We start from the raw sequence: 22,721 nt of genomic DNA, 5'->3' as shown, positions 1-22,721 counted from the left end.
GGCAGTTCTAATAGTTGCAACAGTGCCAATATTTAGCAGTGAGTTTTAGATTAGATTACTTACAGTTGGAAACAGGCCCTTCGGCCCAAGTCCACACCGACCTCTGAAGAGCAACCCACCCAGACCCATTCCACCACATTAACCCTGACTAATGCACCTAACACTAGAAGCAATTTAGCATGGCCAATTCACCTAAACTGCACATCTTTGGACTGTGGGAGGAAACCGGAGCACCCGGAGGAAAACCACGCAGACACGTGGAGAATGTGCAAACTCCACACAGTCAGTCGCCTGAGGCGGGAATTAAACCCAGGTCTCTGGCGCTGTGAGGCAGCAGTGCTAACCACTGTGCCACCATGCTGCCCATGGTGGGACAATAAGCAAGTCCACAAACAAGCCCACAATTTTTTTTGTCAGGGAAGAATCTGGCAGTCTAAGGAGTGGAGCAAGAGGGACGATAAGGGTAGGATTTGGAAGATAAGTGGAGATGCACAAATGAATGGAGTCCCCAGAGTGCACAAGCATTGCTGAATGATGCACCCACTTCCTTGCTACTTCTTCAGTGCAGATAAAAAAAAATGGACTCCCACTCTTTCTAACCTGCAGCATGATATTCAGATCAATTGGATTGTTAGCAAACTCAGTTACAGGTATTTGGAAATTTTTTTCGAAATGGGTGGGTGGTGACTTCAGCATCAGCTGACTTTCTGAGAACTACACGAAAGTGAGACAGTAGCCAACCAGATTTAGAAATGCAAATTATGGATCGATATCTCTCAATTAATTGCTGGTTTGATTTGCTTAGATTTTCTCAGCTAGGAGGTTTGGAAAGAGATTTGGTCTGACTTTGGATTTATTTAAAATGGTGTAAGCTTGGAGATATTTCGAAATTTTTGGAAATTTATGGAAACATGGATCTAAAGTTTCTGGGACTGTGACCAGGCAAAAAAAGTTCTTTTGCCATAAGTTGTTTAAGTACAAGTAGCAATGCCTAAACAGCAAAATATCATAGAAACATGTCAAAATGCATGCTATGAGAATCCCAGGATCTTAAAACACAGGAGAACGTTTTACACTCTGCATCTGATACAAACAGACTTCTTTCCTATTCTTTGCCAAACACTCTGCAGTTTTTTTTTGTATACAGTTGTTATTTTGTGAGCAGAAGGCCTATCATGAGTAACACTCACAGTTCTGCTGCTGTAGACAATGTTGCTCCTTGAGTACCTTTCCCTATTGGTTCCTTCTTCTTCCCCTTCTTTCTTCCACGATAGTATGAACGTTCCCGCATGGGAAGCCATCGTTCTGGATCTGGAGGCACTTTAGGATCATAATTTTTGGGAAGCTTACCTGTACAATAAAAGATAAAGAAGGAGACATGATGGGCTTTGATTTAGTTCATAAAAGAGGAACCGATGTGAACATTTTCAGATATTTTCACGCCTAATCAACAGGCTTCTCCATACAGTTGCACGTCTACCAAAATTATTTAATTTTATAGCTCTAAAACAGAAATAACCTGAATGGCTAATCACATCAGCCCAACCTGCTAATATTGGAGCAGTTTTTTCCTCTGAAGTGTGGCAAGACAATTGCTATGGCCATAATTCTTCACACAAGTTTCATCCATATCCTACTTGTTCAGGGGTAAAGGTGAGATTTGATTAAAGAATAGTTTTAAAGCAGAAGCATGCATTTTTTAAACTTTTTTTTGGAAGGGGTTTGCAAGAGGGAAAGATGAAACAGTGTCAATTAACAGCATAATTGTGGTTAACTATTGTGCTGTCTTTAGATCGCACTGTCTTACAAAGTGGCTGAGCTGAAACCAACTGCTGCAAATGGAAGAGATGTGGAGAATGGATAGGCATGATTGAGGATTGAGGGACAAATGGACATGAAGAAAAGGGCAGATGATTGGAGGAAAGGGAAGGTTGGCTGGCTAGGGGTGCAAAACCGCAGAGGGACACTAGGTGTGTAACAGAACATTGGATGTTGGGGACCAATAAGGATAACAGAGGTGAAAGAGAACAACAGGAGTTAAATAAACTGTTTTCATTATTTTCAGCATCAAATGATTTTGCAAAAGTGCTGTCTGAGCAGTGCTGATAGATAGAGTAAGAGCATTTTGTGGTTGATGCGAGAGCTACTCTATCCAAAGTAACATATCCTAAATTGTAGACCATAAGAAATGGGGTCAGAAGTCAGCCATTCCGTCCACTAAGTCTGCTTCGCCATTCAATTAAATCACTGCTGGTTTGATAGTTCTCAAATTATCTAAAAAAGGATCTGGGTATTTGTGCATGAATCACAGTAAGTGGGTATGTAGGTACAGCATATACTAAGAAAGGCAAATGGAATTCTCATATTTATTGCAAAAGGACTGGATGATAAAAGTAAAGAAGTTTTGTTACAGTTATAATAGTGTGTCCAGTTTTGGTCTCCTTATTTGAGGAAGGTTATGGTAGCACTGGAGGCAGTTCAGATGAAATTCACCAGGTTTATTCCAGGGATGAAAGGGCTATCATCCAAGGAGTGGTTGAAAAACTTAGGTTAGTACTTGCTGAAGTTCAGAAGGATTAAGAGGCATTTGATTGAGGTATTAAAATGCTAAAAGGGATTGATAAGGTGGATGTCAAACAGGTGCTGTCCTTTGCGGAACAGGTACTTGAAAGGTCATAGCTATATAGTGAGAGGGGGTCAGTTCAAAACTGAGATAAGGAGAAACTACCTCTCCTAGAGGGTTGTGCATCTGTGGAACTCTGCCCCGGAGTTCAGTGGTGACAAAATCAATGAACAGATTCAAGAAAGAAATAGATAGGATTCTGATGAAATGCAGGATAAAGGACTATGGGGGAAGAGGCAGCAAACGGAGTTGAGACCAGGATAAGATCAGCTACGATCATGTTAAATGGCGGAACAGGCTTGAAGGACTGAATTGCCTACTCCTACTACTAATTCCTGTGTTCCTACAAGAAGAAACGGATAGTGCTTTCAACTGATAAAATGTCACGAGGACTATTTTAAAACCAAGTATGATACTGAGACACAAAAGGAAAAATTAGGTCAGAAAATCCTGGCCAAAGAGGCAGGTATTAAACACCGTTTTAAAGGAGGAAACTGAAGTAGAGGGGGAGAGAACTTCACAATTTGTGACATCAGCAACTTAGGGCATGACCATCGATGATGAAGCAAATATAATTTGTGACACACAAAAGGGGAGAATTATAAAGTGGATGCCTTGGAAATTGTTTAGGTTGCTGCAACTTGTAGTTGAGAAGGGGCAAAGCCATACATGCATTTAAAATCAAAGCTGAGAATGTTTAAGTCAAAATGTTGCCTGAATGAGAGTTATTAGTTAAGACATGATAAGTTAAATTTAAGATCACCTCACAAATTCAAGGAGTAGAACTGGGAGACCAGCCAGGTGTGCATTGAAAATGACCAAGTCTGGAATTAGTCAGGGAATGAATAAAGTGTTTAACATGGTTTGTCATAAAGCACACAGAGAGGCTATTTCAAGATGATTACTGGGAGAGAGTAGCAGGCATAATAAAATTAAAACCTTTCTTTTTCTTCTTTTTTTTCTTTATGTCTCCTTGTCTGGAAAAGAAAGGAAAATAGTGATACTGAGAATACAGCATGCCAAACAGAATGGATTAAGTTTCTTGGCTTTCCATGTTTGCATTAAAGGAGCAGCATAAAAATGCATTACTATGGAAATTTCAAAGAAATGAAGTTTCTATATCCATCATTCTCAAAACCATGCGACGTCAAATCAAATTCAGATATAACAGAAGTCCAACCATTACTTAGCAGTCACAAATGTTACCAACAGAGCACAGCATTCGCAAGAAATGCAGCTCAGGAAACTGAAGGACTTTCTGCTCATGAATTAAAATTAATGGTTAAAAAACAGGTCACAATAAAACATTGATACGCATGCCATGCAAATACATTTCGCAAATGAAATCATCTATAAAATACCTGTCAAAACAAACACTTTTTGCATATAACTAATAATATGTTTGCATTTTTCAGCACTGCCACAAATTCAACATTCATAGAACAGTACAGCACAGTACAGACCCTTCGGCCCTCGATATTGTGCTGGCCTTTTATCCTACTCTTCGATCAGACTAACCTACATACTATTCATTGTACTAATTTCCATGTGCCTATCCAAGAGTCGCTTAAACGTCCCTAATACAACTGACTCTACGACCACTGCTGGCAGTGCATTCCACGCACCACCACTTTGAATAAAGAAACTACCTCTGACATCTCTCCTAAATTTTCCTCCAATTACCTTAAAATTATGCCCCCTCATGATGGACATTTCTGCCCTGGGAAAAAGTCTCTGGCTATCCACGCTATTTGTGTCTCTCATCATCTTGTACACCTCGATCAAGTCACCTTTCAACTTTCTTTGCTCTGAGAAAACCTCTAGTTCCCTCAACCTTTCTTCATAAAACATGCCCTTCAATCCAGGCAGCGACCTGGTAAATCTCCTCTGCACCCTCTCTAAAGCTTCCACATCTTTGCTATACTCCAAATGTGGTCTAACTAGGACACTACACAGCTGCAACATAACCTTGCAGCTCTTAAACTCATTCCTCTTGCTAATGAAAGCCAATACACCATATGCTTTCTTAACAACCCTATCAACCTGGGTAGCAACTTTGAGGGATCTATGGACACAGACCCAAAGAATCCTGCCTTTAACCCTGCATTCAAATTCCTGCTTTGGCACCAATTGTTATGATCCAGGTTAGAGGTATGCACATTCTTTCAAGTCTCTTGACTCCACCAGTCACAATACAAAAATCAAAATACTTTTCTGTTACCAAGATGACCCCGATTAAATACCTTATCTGTATCACATTTTAAACAAACACCAATCAACATTTTTTTAAATAAACACAATTATGGGCTTATTATCATAGCAAAATATATTCAATCAAGATGCAATAATTGAGTAACATACAGATTCAGTATTTTCAAGTATAAATGGCTATCCCTGTAAATATTCCCAAAATATATAAGTAAGGTTGTATGTTTGCTCGCTGAGCTGGTGGGTTTTTTCCTCAGACATTTCGTGACCATAATGGCTCACGGACGAAGAGGGACACCAGTTTGACTGGAACAATACATCCACCTTAGGACGGGCCAAACAAAGACACATGCAGGAATTCCTAAACACCTGACATTCAAACTGGAACATACAGTTTTAGACTCAATTTATCATCCCCTCAGAAACAGAAGCAGAAATGATATCACCTACCACAACAAACCAGGGCACACAAATATTAAGTAGAACAGAGCACCAATACTTCACTGAAGGCTCACTGATGACTTAACCTAGCATGGTGACAGAATATCTGAGAACACACCCACCAGCTCAGCGAGCTAACTTACAACCAGATCCACAACCTGAGCTACAAATCCTCTCCAAAATTTCAAACATACATGTAAAAACACTTTCCAGGGAAATAGAAGACGACAAATTTCTCTGTGGAAGTGGGCTTTCTGAACAAAGACTTTAGCCAATGGATAATTCTTGATGGTAAAAGGATAAGTGTAGAATGTTCTAGAGTTTGTTGTTCTGATGTTCTTTTATATATGATCAAGTCACCCATCATGCACAATGCCCTCCAAATCTTTGTGGTCACAGCTCCCTTAGGCAATAAAATCTTGAGGCGTGCTTTCAATCACACTTTCAAAAAACAGAGTGGTTTCCCATTGAACTGATTTAGAGGGTTATCTTTTCAAAACTGGGAGAGGTCAGCTGGAAGCTCATTCATAGCAAGTTTCATTCCAGTTCAGCTTGTCCTTAGCAGGGTTCCCTCCAACTCCCAATGACCTGACATTAAGCTCTTCTTCTGTCATCTTCACCTCTGTATGCACTTCTTTGAACAGGAACCCTTTTCCCACGACGCTGACCCATTCACGCAACTCCAATACCTCTCCTCCACCTGGACCCTTCTCTCTGGCCCTTCACTGGTATTTGACTTCTTCATTGAGAACTGCCGATGTGACAGTGGCCACCTTAATTTCTCCTCTCCCCTCGCCCACTCTAATCTGTCTCCCTCTGAACTTGCAAAACTCCATTTACTCAGGGCCATACCGATCTTAGAGTTATAGAGTCAGAGGTGGGCAGCATGGAAACAGACCCTTTGGTCCAACCTGTCCACGACGACCAGATATTCGAACCAAATCAAGTCCCATCTGCCAACACCTGGCCCATATCCCTCCAAACTCTTCCGATTCATATACACATCCAAATGCCTCTTAAATGTTGCAATTGTACCAGCCTCCATCGCATCCTCTGGCAGCCCATTCCATACACGTACCACCCTCTGCGTGAAAACGTTGCCCTGTAGGTCTCTTTTATATCATTCCCCTCTCACCCTAAACCTATGCCCTCGAGTTCTGGACTCCCCGACCCCAGGGAAAAGACTTTGCCTATTTATCCTATCCATGTCCTTCATGATTTTATAAATCTTGATAAGGTCACCCCTCAGCCTCCGATGCTCCAGGGAAGACAGCCCCAGCCTGTACAGCCTCTCCCTATAGCTCAAATCCTCCAACCCTGGCAACAATCCTTGTAAATCTTTTCTGAACCCTTTCAAATTTCACAACATCCTTCCGATAGGAAGGAGACCAGAACTGCACACAATATTCCAACAGTGGCCTAACCAATGTCCTGTACAGCCGCAACATGATCTCCCAACTCCTGAACTCAATACTCTGACCAATAAAGGAAAGCATACCAAACATCATCTTCACTACCCTATCTACCTGCGACTCCACTTTCAAGGAGCTATGAACATGCTCTCCAAGGTCTCTTTATTCAGCAACACTCCCTAGGACCTACCATTAAGTGTATATGACCTGCTAAGATTTGCTTTCCCAAAATGCAGCACCTCGCATTTATCTGAATTAAACTCCCAACACACTTCTGTCACTTCTCAGCCCATTGGCCCATCTGGTCCAGATCCTGTTGTAATCTGAGGCAACCCTCTTTGCTGTCCACTCCAATTTTGGTGTCATCTGCAAACTTACTAACTGTATCTCTTGTGTTCGCATCCAAATCATTTATGTAAATGACAAAATGTAGAGGACCCAGCACTGATCCTTGTGGCACTCCACTGATCACAGGCCTCCAGTCTGAAAAACAACCCTCCACCACCACCCTCTGTCTTCTACCTTTGAGCCAGTTCTGTATCCAAATGGCTAGTTCTCCCTGTATTCTGTGAGATCTAACCTTGTTAATCAATCAGTCTCCCAAGGGGAACCTTGTCAAACGCCTTACTGAAGTCCATATAGATCACATCTACTGCTCTGCCCTCATCAATCTTCTTTGTTACTACTTCAAAAAACTCAATCAAGTTTGTGAGACATGATTTCCCATACAAAGCCATGCTGACTATCCCTAATCAGTCCTTGCCTTTCAAATACAAGTACATCCTGTCCCCCAGGATTCCCTCCAACAACTTGCCCATCACTGAGGTCAGGCTCACTGGTCTATAGTTCCCTGGCTGGTCTTTACCACCCTTCATAAACATTGGCACCACTTTTGCCAACCTCCAGTCTTCAGGCACTTCACCTGTGACTATCAAATGATACAAATATCTCAGCAAGAGGCCCAGCAATCACTTCTCTAGCTTCATACAGAGTACACCTGATCAGGTCTTGGGGAGTTATCCACTTTGATGTGTTTCAAGACATTCAGCACTTCCTCTCTGTAATCTGGACATTTTGCAAGATGTCACCATCTATTTCCCTTCAGTCTATATCTTCCATATCCTTTTCCACAGTAAATACTGATGCAAAATATTCATTTAGTATCTCCCACATTTTCTGCAGCTCTACACAAAGTTCGCCTTGCTGATCTTTGAGGGGCCCTATTCTCTCCCTAGTTACCCTTTTATCCTTAATATAATTTGTAAAAACCCTTTGGATTCTCCTTAATTCTATTTGCCAAAGCTATCTCATGTCCCCTTTTTGCCCTCCTGATTTCCCTCTTAAGAATACTCCTACTTCCTTTATACTCTAAGAATTCACTCCATCTATCCTCTCTATACCTGACATATGTTTCCTTCTTTTTCTTAACCAAACCCTCAATTTCTTTAGTCATCCAGCATTCCCGATACCTACCAGCCTTCCCGTTCACCTTGAAAGGAATATACTTTTTCTGGATTCTTGTTATCTCATTTCTGAAGGCTTCCCATTTTCCAGCCGTACCTTTACCTGCGAACATCTGCCTCCAATCAGCTTTCGAAAGTTCTTGCCCCAAATACCATCAAAATTGGCCTTTCTTCAATTTAAAACTTCAACTTCTAGATCTGGTCTATCCTTTTCCATCACAAATTTTAAAACAAATAGAATTATGGTCGCTGTCCCCAAAGTGCTCCCCTACTGACACCTCAGTCACCTGCCCTGCCTTATTTCCCAAGAGTAGGACAAACTTTGCACCTTCTCTAGTAGGTACATCCACATACTGAATCAGAAAATTGTCTTGTACACAATTAACAAATTGCTCTCCATCTAAACCTTTAACACCATGGCAGTTCCAGTCTATGCTTCAAAAGTTAAAATCCCCTACCATAACCACCCTATTATTCTTGCAGATAGCAGAGATCTCCTTACAAGTTTGTTTCTCAATTTCCCTCTGACTATTAGGGGGTGTATAATACAATTCCAACAAGATGATCATCCCTTTCTTATTTCTCAGTTCCACCCAAATAACTTCTTTGGATGTATTTCCGGGAATATCCTCCCTCAGCACAGCAGTAATGCTATCCCTTATCAAAAACACCACTCCCCCTCCTCTCTTGCCTCCCTTTCTATCCTTCCTGTAGCATTTGTATCCTGGAACATTAAGCTGCCAGTCCTGCTCATCCCTGAGCCATGTTTCTGTAATTGCTATGATATCCCAGTGCCATGCTCCTAATCATACCCTGAGTTCATCTGCCTTCCCTGTTAGGCCCCTTGCATTGAAATATATGCAGTGTAATTTATTAGTCCTACCTTGTCCCTTCCTGCCCTGACTGTTTGATTCATTTCTGTTCTCAACTGTTCCAGTCTCAGATTGATCTCTTTCCTCACTATCTCCCTGGGTCCCAACCCCCCAACCGTACTAGTTTAAATCCTCCCAAGCAGTTCTAGCAAATTCCCCTGCCAGTATATTAGTCCCCTTCCAATTCAGGTGCAATCCGTCCTTCTTGTACAGGTCATTTCTACCCCAAAAGAGATTCCAATGATCCAAAAATGTGAATCCTTCTCCCATACACCAGCTCCTCAGCCATGCATTCATCTGCTCTATCCTCCTATTCCTGCCCTCACTAGCTTGTCAAACCTGCCAATAAGGCTAGTGCTGTTGTCATCTGCCATGCTAACCTCTACCTAGCAAAGGCTGAGCACCTACTCTCAGACGCTTGTTCACATCTCATCCTGGATCCTGACCCCACTGGGTTTAGTTGGCTGTAGTTTCCATGACTCAGTTGAACCTCATCTCGTTTGGAGATCTCACCTCCCATAGTTTCCCACATCATAGTCTCCCAACCCTGCACAGCCCACTTCTATCTCCTTCCCAAAATCCACAAATAGGATTACCCTGGCCAACCCAATTTTTCAGTCTGTTCTTTCCCCACTGAACTTATCTCTGCCTATTTTCACTCTGTGCTTTCCCCACCTTGTTCGAGCTCTTCCACATACATTCATGATTCTTTGATGTTTTAGGTAACTTGTATAATTTCAATTTTTCTGGTCCTGGCCACAATCCCTTGATACATTCATTCCCCAAAAAGGCAGCCTGAGGGCTCTTTGCTTCATCCTTGAAAACAGGCCACCCCCCATCAAGCTCCTCCACCTGGCTGAGCTTGTTCTCACTTTGAACAGATTCCCCTTTAGATTAGATTAGATTACTTACAGTGTGGAAACAGGCCCTTCGGCCCAACAAGTCCACACCGACCCTCTGAAGAGCAAACCACCCAGACCCATTCCACTACATTAATCCCTGACTAATTCCACTACATTAACCCCTGACACTAACACTACAGGCAATTTAGCATGGTCAATTCACCTAACCTGCACATCTTTGGACTGTGGGAGGAAACCGGAGCACCCGGAGGAAACCCATGCAGACATGGGGAGAACGTGCAAACTCCACACAGATAGTTGCCAGAGGTAGGAACTGATCCCAGGTCTCTGGCGCTGTGAGGCAGCAGTGCTAAGCACTGAGCCACCGTGCCGCCCAGGTCAAAGGTGCAGCCAAGTGTGCACTTTTGTGGGGTCTCTCGAACCTTTCTTGTTCTGATTCTAAGTCACACTAGACTCAAAACATTAACTCTGCTTATCTCCCCACAGATGCTGCCAGACATGCTGAACTTCTTCAGCATTCTGGATTTGTTCCCTTCAACTCAGTTCGTTCAAAGCAGGCTTCTCACTAACTAAAATAAAAGCCTTCCAAGTCACTGTTCAGAACAGACCAAGCAGGATCTAAAGCAGAGTAAGCAGCTTATTATCAGTCCTGTAATTTCTAGGGAAGTCTTGTTTAAAGAAAATCTCATATCCACATGAACTTTCAATGATATATTTTAAACAAAACACTCCAGGTATATACACAAAACTTACTAATGTAAATTCTTTCTTCCACAAACCTACAAAACTTAAGCTCGCCAAGCAATATTATATATATAGTGTTTTTGTCGTACTATGCTAAACATAGGAACATGAAACATTTACTAAGGTCCAAGCTAACTCCAAACTGATGCAACAGTCGACTCCTGTTTTCACAGAGATCCATTCTACTTCATTCTGGGTATTGTATGATCTGGCTTTGACTTTGGATTTGGATTGCATATACATTATATTCTCATCAGAGTGATACAATCATCAGAGGATGAAAATCTTTTCACACCAGTGTCCAATTTTAGTGTGAATGCAACTTAATTATAAAACTACTGGCATGCTGCCTCCAAAACAAAAACTTCACTTTATATTGTTATCACTTCAGCTGATATTAACATTCGTCAAGTCAGATCCTAGAATGAAACCTGGCTTGCTAGATTATAAGTAACTAACTTTAAGTAAAAATTACTTTTGGTGGTTAGTCATTAAAATATTTGTACAAGACTGTAAATGCCTTTTTTAAAAAATAGCAGAACACAAATTATACCAAAGTAAACAAAGCTAACTCAAACATCAAATGGAAGTTTCAACCTGTTGCCCAACACCATCCATTGGAGACAGAAAATTACACTGCTATCTCAACTTCAGGTTACGTGCTTAAACAATGGAGACAATATTACAATTCCTTTCTGAGTCTGATGGCCTAAGCTTTCTCAATTCTAACAACTTTAGAAGATATACATGCATTTGGAAAGACAGGGTTTGATTAGAAGCAGTCGGCATGGCTTTGTGCATGGGAGATCATGCTTCAAATGTTTTTTTAAAGAGTTCTTTGATGAAGTGACCAGGAATGTTGACAAGGGTAGGTTGGCAGATGTAGTCTATATAGATTTCGGTAAGGCCTTTGATAAGGTTCCACATGATAGGCTGCTCTGGAAGGTTAGATCGCTTGGAATCCAGGGGGATCTCGCAGATTGGATAAACAGCTGGCTTGATGGTAATAAGCAGAGGGTAATAGTGGAAGGATGCGTGTTGGACTGGAGGCCTGTGACTAGTGAAGTGTCTCAGGGATTGGTGCAGGACCCATTGCTGTCCTTTATTTATATCAAATGATGTGAATGAGAATGTACAAGGCATGATTAATAAGTTTGCAGGTAATACTAAAATAGGCGCAATCACAGACAGCGACTTGATCAGCTGGGGAAGTGGGCCAAGAAGTGATAAATGGAGTTTAATACAGACAAGTGAGAGGTCTTCCATTTTGCAAAGTTAAATCAAGGTAGGTGTTTCATGGTGAATGATAAAGCGTTATGGGGTGTAGAGGAACTTGGTGCTCAAATTCACAGTTCTCTGAAAGTGGAGTCACAGGAAGAGAGGGCAGTGGAGAAGGCTGTTAGCACACTGACCTTCATCAGTTGGGGCACTGAGTACCGAAGTTGGAAAGTTATGCTGCAGTTATACAAAATGTTGGTGAGGCCACACTTGGAGTAATGCTGGTGCAGATGCTCTTCAGTTTTGGTCACCTTGTTATAGGAAGGTGATGATGGCCAGTGACGATGAAAGATGAATTAGTATGCATCTGCAAAAAGTGCAGAAGAAATCTACAAGGATATTGTGAGGACTCAAAGGTCTGAGTTATAGGGAGAGGTGGGAAAATCTGAGACTTCTTTCTTTAGAGTGTAGGAGACTTTATAAAGAAGAGTAGGACTTTATAAAGCTCTGGTTAGGCCCCATTTGGAGTACTTTGTCCAATTTTGGTTCCCACACCTCAGGAAGGACATACTGGCACTGGAGCATGTCCAGCGGAGATTCACACAGATGATCCCTGGAATGATTGGTCTAACATACGAGGAAAGGCCACGGATCCTGGGATTGTATTCACTGGAGTTCAGAAGATTAAGGGGAGATTAATAGAAACTTACAAGATAATACATGGCCTGGAAAGGGTGGACGCTAGGAAATTGTTTCCGTTAGGCGAGGAGACTAGGACCCGTGGACACAGCCTTAGAATTAGAGGGGGTAAATTCAGAACAGAGATGTGGAGACATTTCTTCAGCCAGAGGGTGGTGGGCTTGTGGAATTCATTGCCGCAGAGTGCAGTGGAGGCCGGGACACAATGTCTTCAAGGCAGATATTGATAAATTCTTGATGTCACAAGGAATTAAGGGCTACGGGGAGAATGCTGGTAAGTGGAGTTGAAATGCCCATCAGCCATGATTGAATGGCGGAGTGCACTTGATGGGCCGAATGGCCTTACTTCCACTCCTATGTCTTACGTTTGGGGGGGGGGGGGGGGGGGGGGGGGGCGGAGAAAGAAACTTTATACAATTATGTAAGATCAAGACAGGCATGGACAGGGTGAATGCACTCAGTCTTTTTCCCAGGGTTGGTGAATCAAGGACTCGATGACACCAGTTTAAAGGTTAGAGGGGAAAGGATAAAAGGGAATCTGAGGAGCTACTTTTTTTTTACAGAGGGTGGTACACATGTGGAATGAGTGGCTGGCGGAAGTTGTTGAGGTGGGTACATTAACAACATTTTAAAAGGCATTTGAACAAATACATGGATAGGAAATGTTTAGAAGGATATGAGCCAAGTGCAGGGAAATGAGATTAGCATAATCAGACATTTTGGTCAGCACTGATCAGTTTGGGCCAAAAGGTGCTGTAGGACTATTAAAATTTCTTTTCCAAACTCTCTTGGCTTTGAAGCTTCACAAAGTAGAAATCACTCTTGAAATGACTCACCTCCTTGAACTTAACTGGCTCCTGATAAGAGAAAACCTTTTCCTTATTGAAGTACACTCTTATTTTCTTTTGCAATGAAGTCAATACAAAACTATATAGTTTTTCGTGATGATGCTGTCCATCATACATCCCAATGTATGAACCATAATTTCTATTAACACTCCAACTGTAGTTGTCAGACTTCTTGAAATGGACATATTTAGGTCACTATTTCAAAATGAATTTCAGACCTCTTAAAAGATGATACAAATATGTATTACACATCTTTCCTCACAATATAATGTATTTAACTTAATGGTTGGTCAAGACAGGAATCCTTGAACCTGAAGGCCACACCTATCGTACCAGTGATGATGAAAGATTAATTGTATGCACCTGCAACAACTGTAAGATCATTATTAATCTGCTAGTTGGTACTCCAGTGTGATTAAAATATCATGTAGGTAGCAAAGCGAAATGAAAAATACCATCTCCACAATTTAGATGTTACTCTGCAGAGATGTGAAGATTATAGCCTAAGAATGAGGAATGACAAATGTGAATTTTTTAATATTCTCCATCATTTAGGTTATGTCATTGATGCGAAGGCACTACACAAGTCACTTTCAAAAGTAAAAGCCATAACTGAGGAAACCAGCAACAGCACCAACAAAAAAAATGATTCTAAGAAGCCAAGAGGCAAGGTGCTATTTATGAACCCAAACAGAAACAAATTGCTGGAAGCCTCAGCAGCATCTGTGGACAGAAATCAGAATTAACATTTGGATCGAGTGAACCTTTATCAAAGTCTTCTGATGATTATTTGTTCAGAGCTGCCATGAATAAGACAAGAAAAACCCTGATACTCCTATTAATTTCTCAGAATTCTCTAAAAGTTACTGTGAAAGTCGGAAGACAATGTCTAGCAACCAGAAGGCTAAATTTGAAGAACTGGTTGTACTTGCGTAAAAGTTGATCTGATGTAAAAGTCAACCCACTGTTTTGGGTCAAAATGTCTGGAATTTTCATTTTATCTTGTGTAAAAGTCAATCCTAGGTCTTCACAGATAAGAGATCAACATTTGAGAGTCAAGGTATTATCCTATACATACATGTTACGATAAGGAATTTAATTCCTTTTTTGTGCTATGTGCTTTGATAAATAATTCACACCAACTTGGCGTGAAAGTTTAAGACAATTTAGGTCAGAGTCAGATGGCAACTTCCTTTTGTGCGCAGCCCAGATGAGCTCAGTTTCTCTGCAGAACTAGTAGAAACTTCTAAAACTGGAGAACGATGAACTTTTGCATTTGACATATTTAAGATGTACCATGTAACTGTAACTTAAAGGCATATTATATTTCTACTTCACCTTTTGTATGTATAAATAAAAGCTAATTCATTTTTGTTTGTTATCTTTATCCAGTAATTACCGTAACTCTTTTTTTTATTCATTTAGAGATAAATTGGGCTTCTGCTAACAATACAGTATTTTGGACTCTAGTTTGAGTTTTAGCCCATCAGAAGTCGTATCCATGTAATAGTTCACCCTATAAATTTAACCTTAAAAAAAAGTCTAAAAAATTCGACTTTTACACAAATACGTAAGCTAGATAATATGCGTTATGACCAAAAAATGAAAAGTTACGTGCTAACCAAAAGATAGGAAGAGGGGGAGGATCCCAAAATGCCAAAAAGGCCTCCTTCTGGATTCTCCTTTTTTTTGCTAAGAATATTGACCATTAATCAAAACGGAGTGTCTTGGCTTATCGATTGGTGAACTATGGAATCCATGAAGTGAATTAGCAAAGCTTTTCAATTGAAGGAGATATATGATAGGGATGCTGCTGGTCATTGCGCTGAAGGCGAAGTAACAGCGCAAAGAAACCCCTTAACAAGCGGTTGTATCATGACAATGACAAATTATCATGATGGTGATTAAACTGTACATGTGTCACAGCTTAATTACTTACTACATAACTAAAAGTGCTTAAACCTCGTTATGAGTGTTCCTATCTTTCAATTTTGTAAACAAAATTGGTCTAAGGCAAAACAACTCAAGTTTTCAATTCTACAATTTTGTTTTGTAAAACTTATACTACAACAATCATTTCAACCCTGCCATACTTGCAGGCAATGTCACTCAGTGTCTGTCCCATTTGCTCGAATCATTGTGCAATATGTCTTTGCCTTCATACAGAATGATTAAAATATGGATTAAAGAAGGGAAGTAGCGATGCTGACCTGCTATACCTAGATGCATCAAGCCACTGCACATCAAGAAATATTGGTAAGGAAACACCAAATCCAAAATGTTTATGAAATGATGAATTCTTTCCATTTCTGTGAAATGTATAATATAATTGTAATTATCATAAAGGTTTTCATCACAGGAACCTCCGGTGTGATGGGAAATAGATACTGTGTATACATGTACGTAAAATTCACCACAGCCCTGCCAGAATATGGGGTGCTCTCTTACTTGAGAGAGATATTTGGTGGCAATTCCACCACACCTCATGAGTGCAGAGAGGTTGAGAAGCAAAGTCTTTCATGGTAACCTCAGCCTGTGTGGGAATTGAACTTCATGCTGTATTGGAAACCAGCCATCCAGCAAACTGAGCTAACCAAACCCCTGGAACATAAAAATGCATTTGATTTTAAGAGTCAAATCACATGATGCCATGGATCATAATGAAGAGAAACACTTTAGTTAAGCTCACTGCCTTCTACAGTGAACAACTCCTTAATAAAAGCTCTTATTCTTCTGAATGCTGGGGTCCCTAGTCATTCTTGAAATCTAACAGACAAGGAGGTAAAGTTTACATTTGATACAGTCACATAAGATGTGTGACTTTGATGAGAGTTTTTACGAATCTTTGGCAGGGAGGAAATCTAACTGGAAGGATTCAACTTTAGAATTCCAAAACAGACGAACAATTTTAGACAGCTAGCGATTTTTGAGAAGACTTATAGCTCAGGATGAGGTTCTGCATGTAAGCTTGCTCGCTGAGCTGGAAGGTTTGTTTTCACACGTTTCACCACCATACTAAGTAACATCATCAATGAGCCTCTGGTGTAGCACTGGTGGTATATCCCACTTTCTATTTATGTGTTTAGGTTTCTTTGGGTGGGTGATATCATTTTTAGTTCTTTTTCTTAGATGATGGTAGATAGGGTCCAAATTGATGTGTTTATTGATAGAATTTCAGTTGGAATGCCATGCTTCAAGGAATTCTTGTGCGTGTCTCTATTTGGCTTGTCCTAGCATGGATGTGCTGTCCCAGTCACAGTGGTGTCCTTCTTCGTCTGTATGTAAGGATACTAATTAAGGTGGGTCATGCCTTTTTGTGACTCGCTGATATTCATGTATCCTGGTGGCTAGTTTTCTGCCTTTGATGTAAGGTAAAGTTGCTAGGGTTTATGGGGGCGTTGTGTCTGCGTGTTTGGGTTTGTTGCTGAGAAATCGCCAAACTGTGTTAAATATTGAGTATCTGTTCTTCTTTAATGCAGTGTTTAGGTATTTCTCTTCTGCTCTTTGTAATTCCTCGGTGCTGCAGTACGTGGTGGTTCATTGAAATAACATCCTAATGCAGCTTTGTTTGCGGTTGTTGGGATGACTGCTTCGGTGGTTAAATATTTGGTCCATGTGTGTTGTTTTCCTGTAGAAAACAGGAAAACTAAGAGGAGGAAAACAACAAATTGCCATTCCTAGATGTCGCAGTAGAACCAATAGCCAATGGGGAACTTCAAACCAATGTTTGAAATCAACATATACGGACCAAATATTGAACTACAGAAGCAATCATCCCAGCATCCACAAACGAAGCTACATCAGAACATTATTTTAAAGAGTCACCACACGGTGCAGCACAGAGGAACTACACATAGCAGAGAAAATCACTTATATAGTGCATTCAAAAGGAACAGGTACCCAACAAACAGAGTCCGCCGAATTCTCAGCAACAAACCCAAACAAACAGACAAAACACATCCTGAAACCCTAGCCACTCTCCCCACATCAAAGACATCTCAGAAATGACTGCCAGACTACTTAGACCTGTTGTAGCTCTGTTCGCCAAGCTGGGAATTTGTGTTGCAGACGTTTCGTCCCCTGTCTAGGTGACATCCTCAATGCTTGGGATCCGCCTGTGAAGCGCTTCTGTGATCTTTCCTCTGGCATTTGTTGTGGTTTGAATCTGCCGCTTCCGGTTGTCAGTTTCAGCTGTCCACTGCAGTGGTCGGTATATTGGGTCCAGGACTAATTCCCAGCTCAGCGAACAGAACCACAACAACGAGCACCCGAGTTACAAATCTTCTCCCAAACTTTGAACTACTTAGACCTCTTGGCATCATGGCAGCCCACAAACAGCAGTTAATGAACTTGAAAGATTCTATACAGACAACAAACAAAACTAATGTCATTTACAAAATATCTTGCAAGAATTGTAACAAACGCTACATTGAACACACAGGCAGAACACTAGCCACCAGGATACATGAACATCAACTAGCCACAAAATGACACGATCCACTCTCACTAGTATCCTTACATACAGGTGGAAGGATACCACTTCAACTGGGACAACATATGCATCCACGGACAAGACAAACAGATACACGCATGAAAATTCCTAGAAGCATGACATTCCAACTAGAATTCTATCGACAAAACATTGACTTGGGTCCTATTTATCACCCCCTAAGAAAAAAGGAAGGAAATGACATCACCATAGGAAATGTCTTCACCACAGGACATGACACCATTAGGTTCAGGGCAATGTGAAGGTGGACGGGTTTGGGGGCGGGCAGAGGATGGGGCCTCATGTGCGGTGTGCTGCTTAGTCTCCTGAATGAGGAGCAGACTTCACAGAAAACTCCGAGCCCCAGAGCAAATCAATTGTCTGAGTGAAATAGTGCCCACCCATCTTGTTCAGATAAAGACTGGATTAGATTACTTAGTGTGGAAACAGGCCTTCGACCCAACAAGTCCACACCGACCCGTTGAAGCGCAACCCACCCATATCCCTACATTTACCCCCTACCTAACACTACGGGCAATTTAGCATGGCCAATTCACCTGACCCACACATCTTTGGACTGTGGGAGGAAACCGGAGCAGCCAGAGGAAATCCACACAGACATGGAGAAAACGTGCAAACTCCACAGTCAGTCGCCTGAGGTGGGAAAGGAGGTTCCTCCGTAAATAGAAAGTGGGCTACACCACCAGTGCTTCATTCAGAGGCTCGCTGAAGATGTTACTAAATATGGTGATGAAACATCTGAAAACAAGCCTTCCAGCTCAGCAAGCAAACCTATATCCAGAACCTCAACCTGAGCTATAAATCTTCTCAAAACTCGCTAATAAGATTCTCTTTTATTCTTGACCAAAACCTCAATATCTTTATTCCTCCAATGTTCCTTATTCTTACCTATCTTACTCTTCCTTCTAACAGGAACATAATACCTCTGAGCTCTCATCACACTCTTCAAAGCCTCCCACTTGTCAGACATCGTTTTACCTACCAGTCTACTCCAATCATCTTTTGAAAGTCCTTGTCTCATCCCACTAAAATTTACCTTACTCCAATTAAAAACTAGCTTTTATGGAAGGCTTATCCTTTTCCATAAATACTTTGAAACTCATAAAATTATGATCACTAGATCCAAAGTGTTCCCCTACTCTTACTTCAGTCACCTGCCTTGCTTTATTGCCCAAAATGAAATTAAGGTTTGCTCCTTCTCTAGTAGGAGCATCCACATATTGATAAAGAAAACTTTCTTGAATACATTTAACATATTCTTCACCATCCAACCTTTAATATTATGGTAACCAGAATCAATGTTTGGAAAATTAAAATTCCCTATTTTCCAACCTTATTATGATTACGTATGTCCGAGATCTCCCTACATATTTGTTTCTCAATTTCTCTGACTATTGAGGGCATCTACAGTACAATCCCATCAAGTTGATCTTCTTTCTTATTTCTAAATTCTACCTGTATATTATCACAGGTAGAGTATCTCCTCTAATTACAGCAGTAATATATAATTTAATCAAAAACACCACTCCCTCTCCTCTCATGCCTCATTTCCTATCCTTCTTATACCATCTAAAACCCAGAACACCGAGCTGCCAGTCCTGTCCATCTCTCAGCCAAGTTCCTGTAATAGCTACAACATCACCTTTTAGTTGGGAGGATGGTTTAAAAAAAAGATTTTGAAAGAGGTGAGGAGTGGATTCAGATGCAGCGGTAAGGGTTCACGCTATAAGGTGTGATCTAGTGAAAAGTACCACACTGCCACCATGATCGCCTTGGAGGGGAAATAAGGGAATACAGGTTTCAATCAGGGGAAGATCTTATCACACCTGAACCAGGAGTCAGTAAAGCTTGATGTTGACATAATCATCCACAATAAGCTAATTGGTAAAGATTTTATTCACAAATGAAAGTATATTCTGGAGATTAGGGTTAGATGCATAGAGGATCAATGACAAATGATATGTCCGCAGAGTCTAGAAATCCAGTACAGACGAGTGAGGTAAAAGATTGGCAAGGAAAGCTCTCTGTGCATTACTCGTTTGTAATATCAACAACAAAGTCCTTGGGGAAACTGGGCTTATTGCATATAATAATCCAACACTAAAATGATTAGATAAGTTCATCAGAGGTTGCTATGAATGGCACTCTAATACAGAATCAGACCTGCTGAACATAGAAACATAAAACAGAAAAATACAGCACAGTATTTTGGCCCTCGATGTTGCACCGATCAAAGCCCACCTAACCTACACTAGCCCACTATCCTCCATGTGTCTATCCAATGCCCGTTTAAATGCCCATAAAGAGGGAGAATCCACCACTGTTACTGGCAGGGCATTCCATGAACTCACGACTTGCTGAGTAAAGAATCTACCCCTAACATCGGTCCTATGCCTACCACCCCTTAATTTAAAGCTATGGCCCCTCGTAATAGCTGACTCCATATGTGGAAAAAGGTTTTCATGGTCAACCCTATCTAAACCCCTAATCATCTTGTACACCTCTATCAAGTCACCCCTAAATCTCCTTTTCTCCAATGAAAACAGCCCCAAGTGCCTCAGCCTTTCCTCATACGATCTTCCTACCAGACCAGGCAACATCCTGGTAAACCTCCTCTGCACCCGTTCCAGTGCCTCCACATCCTTCCTATAGTATGGCGACCAAAACTGCACACAATACTCCAGATGCGGCCGCACCAGAGTCTTATACAACTGCAACATGACCTCAGGATTCCGGAACTCAATTCCTCTACCAATAAAAGTCAGTACGCCATATGCCTTCTTCACAGCACTATTTACCTGGGTGGCAACTTTCAGAAATCTGTGTACATGGATACCAAGATCCCTCTAGGTAAAAACAATGACCGCAGATGCTGGAAATCAGATTCTGGATCAGTGGTGCTGGAAGAGCACAGCAGTTCAGGCAGCATCCAACGAGCAGCGAAATCAACGTTTCGGGCAAAAGCCCTTCATCAAGATCCCTCTGCTCATCCATACTACCAAGTATCCGACCATTAGCCCAGTACCCATCTTCTGCTGCTTTTGATTTCATAGAACATAGAAAAATACAGCGCAGAACAGACCCTTCGGCCCTCAATGTTGCACCGGCCTGTGAACTATTCTCAGCTCATCCCCCTACACTATCCCAAAATCATTCATGTACTTAACTAAGGATTGTTTAACTCTCCCTAATGCGGCTGAGTCGACTACATTAGCAGGTAGGGCATTCCATGCCCTTACCACCCTCGGCCTAAAGAACCTGCCTCTGACATCAGTCAGAAATCTATCACTCCTCAATTTGTAGTTATGCCCCCCTCATACAAGGCTGACGTCATCATTCGAGGAAAAAGACTTCCATTGTCTACCCTATCTAATCCTCTGATCTTGTATGTCTCTATCAAATTCCCTTAGCCTTCCTCTTGCCAACGAGAACAGGTTTAAGTTTCTCAGCCTTTCCTCATAAGACCTTCCCTCCAGACCAGGCAACATTCTGGTAAATCTCCTCTGCACCTTTTCCAATGCTTCCACATCCTTCCCGAAATATGGCAAGCAGAACTGTAATATTCCAAGTGAGGCTGCACCAGCATTTTGTATAGATTTCAAGATGGCTCTCGCTCAAAATCAAAATGTTTATATTAAATAAAAGTGTCATTTCAATTCTTTTCTACATACCCGCGTTCTTTGAGTTGGTTTTCACCTGCCACCTTTGCAGCCTTTTTCCTTATGTATGTGGCACCATGTGAATTTTCTAAGGCATCGATATCAACTTTGAAAGACATAGTATCAGGTGATGGCAAGTGCTTGCTCAATCTGGACACACTGTTTAGGATTTAGGTTGTTCATTAAGTTATTTCATCTATCAACAGCGACCCTCTGTCTCTATTCATTTGGGAATCCTTTTAAATGGCTTTTCACCCTCAATCACTCAGTCTAAACTCTCATTTGTGTTGGCACTTGTTTCCCTCACTCTGAATGCTATGTTTTTGATTAATTCATTCACAAAATGAGGCCATCTAGGCCAATATTTACTGCCCTTCCCCAATTGTCTAAAGAACAGTTAAAAGTCAACCCGTTGTTACGAGTCTGGAATCAATAAAGTGTGGCGCTGGAAAAAGCATAGCAGGTCAGGCAGCATCTGAGGAGCAGGCGTGTTGATGTTGCAGACATAAACCCTTTATCCCAAAATGTCGGCTCTCTTGCATCTGCAGTCTTTACTATCGCCTATGAGTCGAGAGTTACATGTAGTCCAGAACACATAAGGTAGGCAGTTTCCTTCTCTAAAGGACATTAGTGAACCAGGTGAGTTTTCCCAACAAAGAGAAAATGCTGGAAAATCTCAGCATGTTTGGCAGCATCTCTAAGGAGAGAAAAGAGCTGATGTGTCAAGTCAAACTGACCCTTTGTCAAAGTTCAACAATTTTCCCAACAATTGACAATGGCTTCATGGTCATAATAAGACTCTTAATTCCGCCATCTGCCACACATGTGCTACCTACAAGCGCGAATGCTTGTTTCATAAAAAAGGATACTTCTTGGCTTTTTCTGGGTTCACCAATGAATAAGCAGAGATGAGCTGTGCCAAAGTCCGAACATCCTCAGGATTTTGCCTGCAAAGACAAAATTGGCAGTGTTCTCGTGATTATCCCAAAGCATTTCACTTTTACTTCACTTTTTTATTTTCATGAATGCAAACACCAAACATTTTGACTTCATCTCTTAAAATGGACTTTGCAAACAAGGGCACAGGACCATTTTCTACACATTGTAAATGAATATGCAAATATTCACAACAGTATAATTCACAGTATGTTTGCAAATAGC

General features: G+C 41.2%; 1 protein-coding gene across 1 annotated transcript in view; it reads right to left on the bottom strand.

The window, feature by feature from the left end:
* The window catches only part of srp72 (signal recognition particle 72), an 87,795-nt gene that overhangs the window by 5,586 nt on the left and 59,488 nt on the right, over positions 1 to 22,721 (bottom strand). Inside the window, exons 15-18 of the mRNA XM_060851524.1 lie at positions 22,430 to 22,507; positions 21,573 to 21,710; positions 3,563 to 3,600; positions 1,191 to 1,350 (exon numbers count right to left, since the gene is read on the bottom strand). Of these exons, the coding sequence (XP_060707507.1) occupies positions 1,191 to 1,350; positions 3,563 to 3,600; positions 21,573 to 21,710; positions 22,430 to 22,507 (414 nt within the window). The remainder of the gene's footprint in view (positions 1 to 1,190; positions 1,351 to 3,562; positions 3,601 to 21,572; positions 21,711 to 22,429; positions 22,508 to 22,721) is intronic.

This window comes from Hemiscyllium ocellatum, chromosome 36, assembly GCF_020745735.1.
Source record: "Hemiscyllium ocellatum isolate sHemOce1 chromosome 36, sHemOce1.pat.X.cur, whole genome shotgun sequence".
Lineage (NCBI taxonomy): Eukaryota > Metazoa > Chordata > Chondrichthyes > Orectolobiformes > Hemiscylliidae > Hemiscyllium > Hemiscyllium ocellatum.
Note: the sequence above shows the minus strand (reverse complement) of the source record. Positions and strands in the feature narration are given on the sequence as shown.